This window comes from Gambusia affinis, linkage group LG04, assembly GCF_019740435.1.
Source record: "Gambusia affinis linkage group LG04, SWU_Gaff_1.0, whole genome shotgun sequence".
Lineage (NCBI taxonomy): Eukaryota > Metazoa > Chordata > Actinopteri > Cyprinodontiformes > Poeciliidae > Gambusia > Gambusia affinis.
In genome coordinates this window covers 10,817,181-10,824,554 of record NC_057871.1, presented here as the reverse complement: position 1 = coordinate 10,824,554, position 7,374 = coordinate 10,817,181, and the positions used below count along the sequence as shown (strand labels likewise).

The 7,374-nt window shown below is 38.8% G+C and overlaps 1 protein-coding gene across 2 annotated transcripts; it reads left to right on the top strand.

The window, feature by feature from the left end:
* Nucleotides 1-1,677: 1,677 nt before the first annotated feature.
* Nucleotides 1,678-6,371, top strand: LOC122829484. Of its 2 annotated transcripts, none has more exons than XM_044114066.1 (4): nt 1,678-1,862; nt 3,362-3,974; nt 5,182-5,318; nt 5,552-6,371. In XM_044114066.1, the coding sequence occupies exons 2-4, from the start codon at nt 3,370-3,372 to the stop codon at nt 5,725-5,727; spliced, it is 918 nt and encodes a 305-aa protein (XP_043970001.1). In that variant the 5' UTR covers nt 1,678-1,862; nt 3,362-3,369; the 3' UTR covers nt 5,728-6,371. The 2 variants fall into 2 exon arrangements, with proteins under 2 accessions (XP_043970001.1, XP_043970000.1); XM_044114065.1 differs by having other exon boundaries at nt 1,678-1,973.
* Nucleotides 6,372-7,374: the final 1,003 nt, after the last annotated feature.

Sequence of the window (7,374 nt, the reverse complement as noted above, 5' to 3'; positions counted from 1 at the left end):
AGCTGCTTGTGCCATCCTCAATTTGAATAAAATCCAACACAACATCAAGTTGTAAATCTGAAGTGTTGTTGCTTTTAAAGGCCTATTCATTGAAGTCTAGGTAATTGATTTGGCAGTAAAAATGTTTGGGCTGTAATAATGCCGCATCAGATTTTAATCACTTTGATAGCTCTCAATTCAAATCGCAAGAAAGGCTATCTCAGGTTTGCTAATAACTAGATAAACATGCTTAAGATGTTTTTGGATTCTGTTCCAAGGATTGTTATGCATTTTCTCTTTCAATATTTCTATAACTTTTGCAAATGTTTTGGTCAACTGCCTAGTTTTAACACAAAAGTTTAATTTAAATATGCACCAAATCTTTTAAGACTAAGTAAGTACATAAATAAGAATTAGAGCTGGTGCCTATCCAGTGTCGGGATTTTGGCACAATTATTATTCCACCATATCTATTTCCAATGGCTATTGAGGGAGAGGAGAGGTACATCCTGAATAGGTCACCAGTCTATTACAGCTGAAGCAAATAAATAAAGCATAGAATCAAAAATAGCAAAAATAAATAAGAAAAAAAAAACCTACAGAAATTCATAGATAAAAATGGGATGTGTTAAAGCTCAAGAAAGGAAAATGGTTACATCTAAATTGAAACAGAGTAAAGCTAAGAAAAGGAAGTAAATGTATTTCTCCGTAGCTTGGCGCCACCTATCTGTCACCCCGTTTAAATAACTTTTTTTTTTGGGCCGATTGGTTCTTCGCGGGGGTCAGGCCTGCCTGCAGCTTCACTACAGGTAAGAAATCAATTCTGATGAAGCCCGATGTTAAGATTACTAATTCATTTTTATTTTAAAATGATCATTTCTGTTTCCCGGGCGCTTAACCTGTGTGATGGTTGCCGTTTAACGCGGTAACTTTTACAGCGAGGAGCCAGTCAATCACAGAGCTACTGTTAGCTAATGAAGGCATGTTGACACCAGGCGGTTACATTGAAGCCGGCTCAGAGTGGAGTTTATTAGCTTCTGTGCACATTAAGACCATCCTGGTGCAGCCTGACTCCAGCTGAGTCTGAGAGGGTTTTACCTTTTAAGCGCGATTTAACCCTGATCTGCATCCAAGCATAAATTTTGGAGAAAGTTTATGTTTCTCCGAAGTTGAGGAACGCATATTGAAAAAAGTAGCTAGTGTTGGATTCAGAGTAAATGCCTCCAAAGTACGACAGATCAGTTCACAAAAAAAAGGTAGATTAAAGTTTGCTCTAAGTTGTTAAATCTCAGTAGCTAAAAAAAGGGAATTTCAATAGTTGCAGTCTTTTTTTTCCTGCAAGTTTTAAGTTTAATTTAACAGAGCATTAGAATACCATTAATCCATGGATGCCCAGAGTGGGTCCTCGAGGGCCGGCATCCTGCATGTTTTAGTTTTCTCCCTGGTTTAACGCACCTGGATCAAATGATGGCTCCTTAGAAGGCCTAAGATGAACATTGAGTTACTGAAAAGGTTGTTACTACCACCAGGGAGAGAACTAAAACGTGCAGGATGCCGGCCCTTGAGGACCGACTTTGTGCACCCCTGCATTACATTAATCCTATTGAAAAATAACATTTTAAAACAGAAGTGCTAGGCTTCTGGGGTTAGTACTTGGTTGGGGCTCCTATTGCATGATTTACTACATGGATGTCTAGTTCTCAAGGGAAAAGTGAACAGCTTTAGATGAGTGTCTGCCTCCTCAGAGTCCTGATAATGAGCAATCATTTGATGCAGGTGCGTTAGAACCAGAGGGGGACCTAAAACATCCAGGATACCTGCTCTTGAAGACTGACTTTGAATACTTCTGTCTTACTGCATCACAACGGTGTGGCTTTGCTGAGGTGCAATGGAAAACAAGGTTGCTTTGATAGCTGTCTTCAGGTCAACTGCGCTGTTGGGTCTGGGTTTTCTCCTCTTCATCTTGAATAGATTCTCTATGAGATTTAGGTCTGGTGAGTGTGCTGAAATGACTAAGTGACCAAAAATATTGAACTTTTTCAAAATATTCAAAAAATGTTTTTGAGCAGAACGTATACTACTAGAGTCCTGTAAAAGCTATTTGCCGCTTACAAATTTCTGCTGTTTTGCTACTCTAAATGTCAGATTAAACTCCTATGTCAGAAAAAGATAACCAGATGAAATACAAAATGCAGTTTTCAAATGAAGGGAAGCAAGCCATCTAAACACCAGCTTTGACTACTGCCCATTCTGTAGGATATAGAAACCACCTAAACAAAACTTGTTTCACAACATAAAGTAGGTTAGGTTTGGTTAAACTTTATTAATCCCGTAGGGAAATTGAGGTTATCCGTTGCTCACACATTAATTCACATCCATATAGCATTAAAATCGTACAGCTGGAGACATCCATAAAAGGTATAAGAATATAATAAATAAATACATTGCCACTAAAAGAGGTCAAGTGAAAAGTGAAAAATGCTTAAATATGTTAAAATACTAGTTACCCTGTTTCCCTCCCTATGCCCTACCACAAATAGCAGCATTGTAGAGCCTAATGGCCTGTGGGACAAAGGAGTTTTTAATCCTCTCAGTTGAACAACCCAGTGAGAGGAACCTGTCACTGAAGGAGCTCCTCTGGTTGGAGAAAACAGTGTACAGAGGATGGCTGGTGTTCTCCAGGACTAGACTGAGTTTAGACAGTGTCCTCTGTTCCACCACTGTCTCCACAGACTCCAGAGTCACACAGACCACAGAGCCAGCTCTGCAGATGAGGAGGTTCAGTCTCTGTGTGTCTCTCTTCCTTACACTGGCCCCCCAACAAACGATTGCATAGAATATGACAGTAGCTTCTTCAGCTGCTAACTATGCACAAAAGGGTGATTCTGAGAGTTTTCTGCGGATGTTCACTATAATTGATCTGATCACTTTTTATATCATTATATATATATACATAGGAATGCACCAATATAAAAATTTGGGCTGATATCAATACTGCTCTTAAGGCTGATAACGGATATTTTCTGCTGTTATATGTAGTTCCATACTTCTTTGACATTAGAAAAACACAGCTGACATTGCCTCTGTGCTTCAGTTAAGCATCACACAATCCTGTGATGCATTATTGTCACACATCCAAACATATGCCATGACCATATACTTCTCCTGAAACACTAACAAGATTCAAATAAACTTTGTCTGTTAATATCAGAGCAGTTCTAGTTATCAATACCGATATGTTAAGAAAATCCCAAACAGCAGCTGACACTGATTTTAATACAGATGTTCTGCATCTCTTTATTTTTAGGTTTTGTATAGAAGGAAATAAAGAGAATATGTACTATTTACTATGTGTAATAAACCCTTTAACCTTGTGTGACAGGTGACGTGATGCCTCAGTGTGAGTTCAGATTCGAGTCTGGACAAAAGGGAGCTCAGCACAACACCTGTAGGCCCAACGATCTGCCCAACGGTCACATTGCTGATGCACGTTGGGTTAACAGGGCAAGGCGCCGACATGGAGCCAGCGAGAGTTCTAGTGCTGGCTTTCTCGACCGTAGAGACAGGAGTACTAGCACTGTGTCTCCGAAGAACCCCTGGAAACAAAAGGGTGCTTTTTCACCAGTCACTAATGAAACACCAGCTGGAAGAGGGAGAGTTGCAGATGTGCCTCGGTACACTGCAGCCAACGGCCACCAACGTGGAGCCAGCAAGAGTACGAATGCTGGCTCTCTGGACCACAGAGACTGGAGTACTAAAGTTGTGTCTCCGAAGAACCCCGGGAAACTACAGGGTGCTTTTTCACCTGTCACTAATGGTATGAGAGCTGGAAGATGGAGAGTTGCAGATGTTCCACAGTACGCTACGGCCACTTGCACCGGCAGTTTTGGTTTCGCTCAGTACTATAAGCGTGAACAGGCAGCACCAGATCCCAACTTTTCTGCATCCGAGAAGAAACAAAGAGGAAAGAAATGCTTCAGAAACAAGAAGAAAAGGTAAGCCAAGACTTCTTCTGTCAGGATTGTTAACTGAGGAACACATTTAGTCAGTGCTGCTGTGCCTTTTAGGCAAATCTCCACTACATAAGTGTTAGCTTTTACATGGCAATTGTATAGCTTCTTTTAATATGATACGCCACCCGTGTGTCTGGTGTGGGTAAACTACAACACACTGTTAAAGTAGGGCTGAATGATACAGCTGAAAAAATGTATCACAATATAATATTTTGATATCTGTCTATTGATAATTGTTGTTTTTTTTTTAGTTTGTTTTAAATATCTGAAATACAACCAAACTGATGACAGTTTTAAATGTTTTATTCAGTATTCACCCAGTGCTATTGTTTTAATTTTTAAGCAGTCATAAGGCACAGTGGCAAACTCTTAAACTGCTGCTGTGCATATTACACAGACATTTGTTGCTAGGTAACCAAAGAGTGAGTGAGTTGCTAGGTAACCAAAGCAAGAGTAAGTTACTATCTTACCAAAGAGTGAGTGAGTAAATTAGTTGATTCCAGCAACCTTACTTAGCTGGCTATGCAGTTAGTGATTCCTCTGCCTACATCCCCCAGAATGCTGTTTGGTTCTGAATCGGAGTTCAGTGAAATTGCTGATTCTGTTCTATCTATTGATATTGATCTTGTGTTTATTATGACACATATATATATATATATATATAATATTATTGATTCTTTCTTTGTCCAGGCTGTTTAAGTAATAGTTAATGTTGAAGTAATAGTTTTTGTTGGATTTCTGACTTTGCTATCTCTTTCAACCAAAGGACTGAGCCAGGTGTCCTTTCAGCAGTAACTCAGAAAGGAATTACAGCTAAACACCAAAGCATCGAGGCAATTTTACTTTCTATGGAATTTATAACAGTACGCATTGGTAATTTCAACAATACATCCTTTAGTGACCGCATCCAGGAAAAAAAACGCAAGACCCGTAAGCACTGAACCAGTTATATCATGTTGTATTGTTGTTTCCAGTTTTTTTATTATTATTAGTATTTTGACAGGTTTCTGTTCAATTGGCCTCAAGGATCAACATCTTCCCCAAAATGTGGATTTCCTTTCCTAACACATTTAGGTGTATGCTGTTCAAAACATCTCCAAATACATTTAGACGTATGTGCTTACATATTCAGACCTCAAAAGAGGACCTACAATGATATTGAATCCCACACCATTGGTCTTTTTTACAGAGGTATGGACATGACCTTTCCAGAAGGTTATAACCCACTCCTGATGTCCTTGCAAGAGAAGGAAGACTGGGACAAAGAGATCCAAGATGTCACTCTCAAAAAGAGGGTGGAGTTGAATGTCGTGACCGTGCCTTATGGTAAAACAGACTTTTACTAACTCCAGAATCCATTTGTCCATCAATGTACAGTATAGTCTCTACAAATGGAGCAGTGATGATATTATGATGGTAACAATGTGTCAGACCTGATCACATGATCACATATGCCACAGGAAGTAGAAAAATCAGTAGAAATTATGAAGCTAAATTTCTAATTCATTTCAGAAGTGTGCTATATTTAGGCCCTCACTGGCTTCATGTGTCTTCTCTAGGTCCGGAGGATGTGCTCCACTTCTCTCTGCAGGATTTGTCACTTCGGCAGAGCAACATAGCCGATTCACCGGTGGGGGATAATTACAGTCCAGTTGTGCACCACGCACACCCGATGCGATGGCGCCGCTACCGCTTTGCCATTGAATCGGACCAGTTTGCAGACGCCGAGGAGTGAGGCAGGCGGTAGTCACATATTGTAAGCAACATCTTATAAGACTTTGGTGCTTAGTGTTTTTTACAGTTGACCCCATGTGGGGATCCTGGAAAGTAGCTGTGAATAGAATATTTGTCATATGGTCTTGTTTTTCCCATTAATACGGCTTCGTTTTCATAAATTAAAGGTAAATATTTACTTAAATTTCAACATCAAATATGTTAGTTGTCTTAAATTATAAGATAGCATAAGTTGTATGTAGTTTCTTCTACGTTATATTTTATCTGATCATTTGTTTTAGGATTTTAGTTTTTTATTTGTTGTTTTTAAATGAATAATTTAGCTTTTGCCTTTGTGGTCTTAAATGTTTTTAGTTGTCTTCCAGACTTTGTTCTTCTGCCATACTTTGTGTTTTTATATTTTTAAATATAAATTTAATAGTTTTGTTTTAAATGGCCAAAAGACTGTTGAGGATGTTGATAGTGGATAATTTAAGAAAAAAATTCAAAGGATTGTTTATAAAATAACACGTTCATCAACAACATGTAGTTTGTATTTTAATTTATTAGTCAAAAAAGTAAGCTTCAAAGTGGAAGTATGGTTTATGTAACACCAACAAATCAGCTTGTTCATTTTCTTTGCCAGAATAAAAGATTTTCCTCAGACTTCTGTTCTAATTTTTTTGCCTCCACATTATGCTTTTTGAGATATGCACAGTTGGAGTCACAAGTTTTGTAACAGAAATTCAGATTTTCACAAACTTCAGTTTTTAGTTCTTTTTTAACTTAAATATTTTGAAATGCTTTTATTGAGAAACGCTTGTGGCTTATGCAGACCAAGCAGTATTACAGCATTGACCTTTCTTTTTGATTTGCTGGATATAAGATTCTGGTGCAAATCTTGATTGGTGACCCAGTCATGACTTAGCAGTGCTTGGAGGTCGGCTCATTCATTCAGAATGGCAGAGAAACACCACCTAAGTGGCAGTGGTGGAACATAAATGAGTTTTTTTGTTTTCTTTTAAGCTACATTTTATTAAATGAATAAATTAAATTCATCTACTCGTCAGATACACCTAAACGTAATTGAAATTGCCATCAAAAAAACTGAAGCTGTGATGTCTGCAGAACGCAAAAATTCTTTCCGTATCAAAGCTTGTATTCGAATAATAACTCCTCAGGTTTTTCTCTGAAACATGAGAGCTTTATTTGCCAGTGATTGCATTTGCCAGCAGCTAGATGGTGCTGTCGGTGCATGAGTAGATTTTTCTGAGAGCTTCCACTCACCTTGGGGAGTTCAATGGGTTCACTCTTGAAGGCTTGAGAGGCACAGGCTCTTACTTGCATGCTGCTTCCCCCCTGTTCTTTATTTCACATCGCAGCTTACAGTGGGATTGCTCCTGAGCAGATCAAGGCAGTCTCATGATTGTTAATCAATAACCTTCACAGACACCATGTCAGGGCTGGATTGAAACTGCTTTCTCTACTTCACTCTGTTCAGACTCAGAATTTTAAGTAGCTGTGTTGTTTCAAGTATGAACAGATAGACTGCAGCATCAGAGCTGCGATTATCAAAGAGTCTCAACTGCTTTTGATCTGCTCCACCCTTTAACATAGCTTCCATTGTTGATGTCACTGGCAAGTGTGACTAGAGGAGTAGAAATGATAC

What these genes read in the sequence shown, in the direction of transcription:
- LOC122829484 (XM_044114065.1), top strand. Translation starts at nt 1,868, where the DNA reads ATGGAAAACAAGGTTGCTTTGATAGCTGTCTTCAGGTCAACTGCGCTG. An exon ending in TTCAGAAACAAGAAGAAAAG is followed by an intron (nt 3,975 to 5,181) that starts GTAAGCCAAGAC and finishes TCTTTTTTACAG; the next exon opens with AGGTATGGACATGACCTTTC. An exon ending in TGTCGTGACCGTGCCTTATG is followed by an intron (nt 5,319 to 5,551) that starts GTAAAACAGACT and finishes TGTCTTCTCTAG; the next exon opens with GTCCGGAGGATGTGCTCCAC.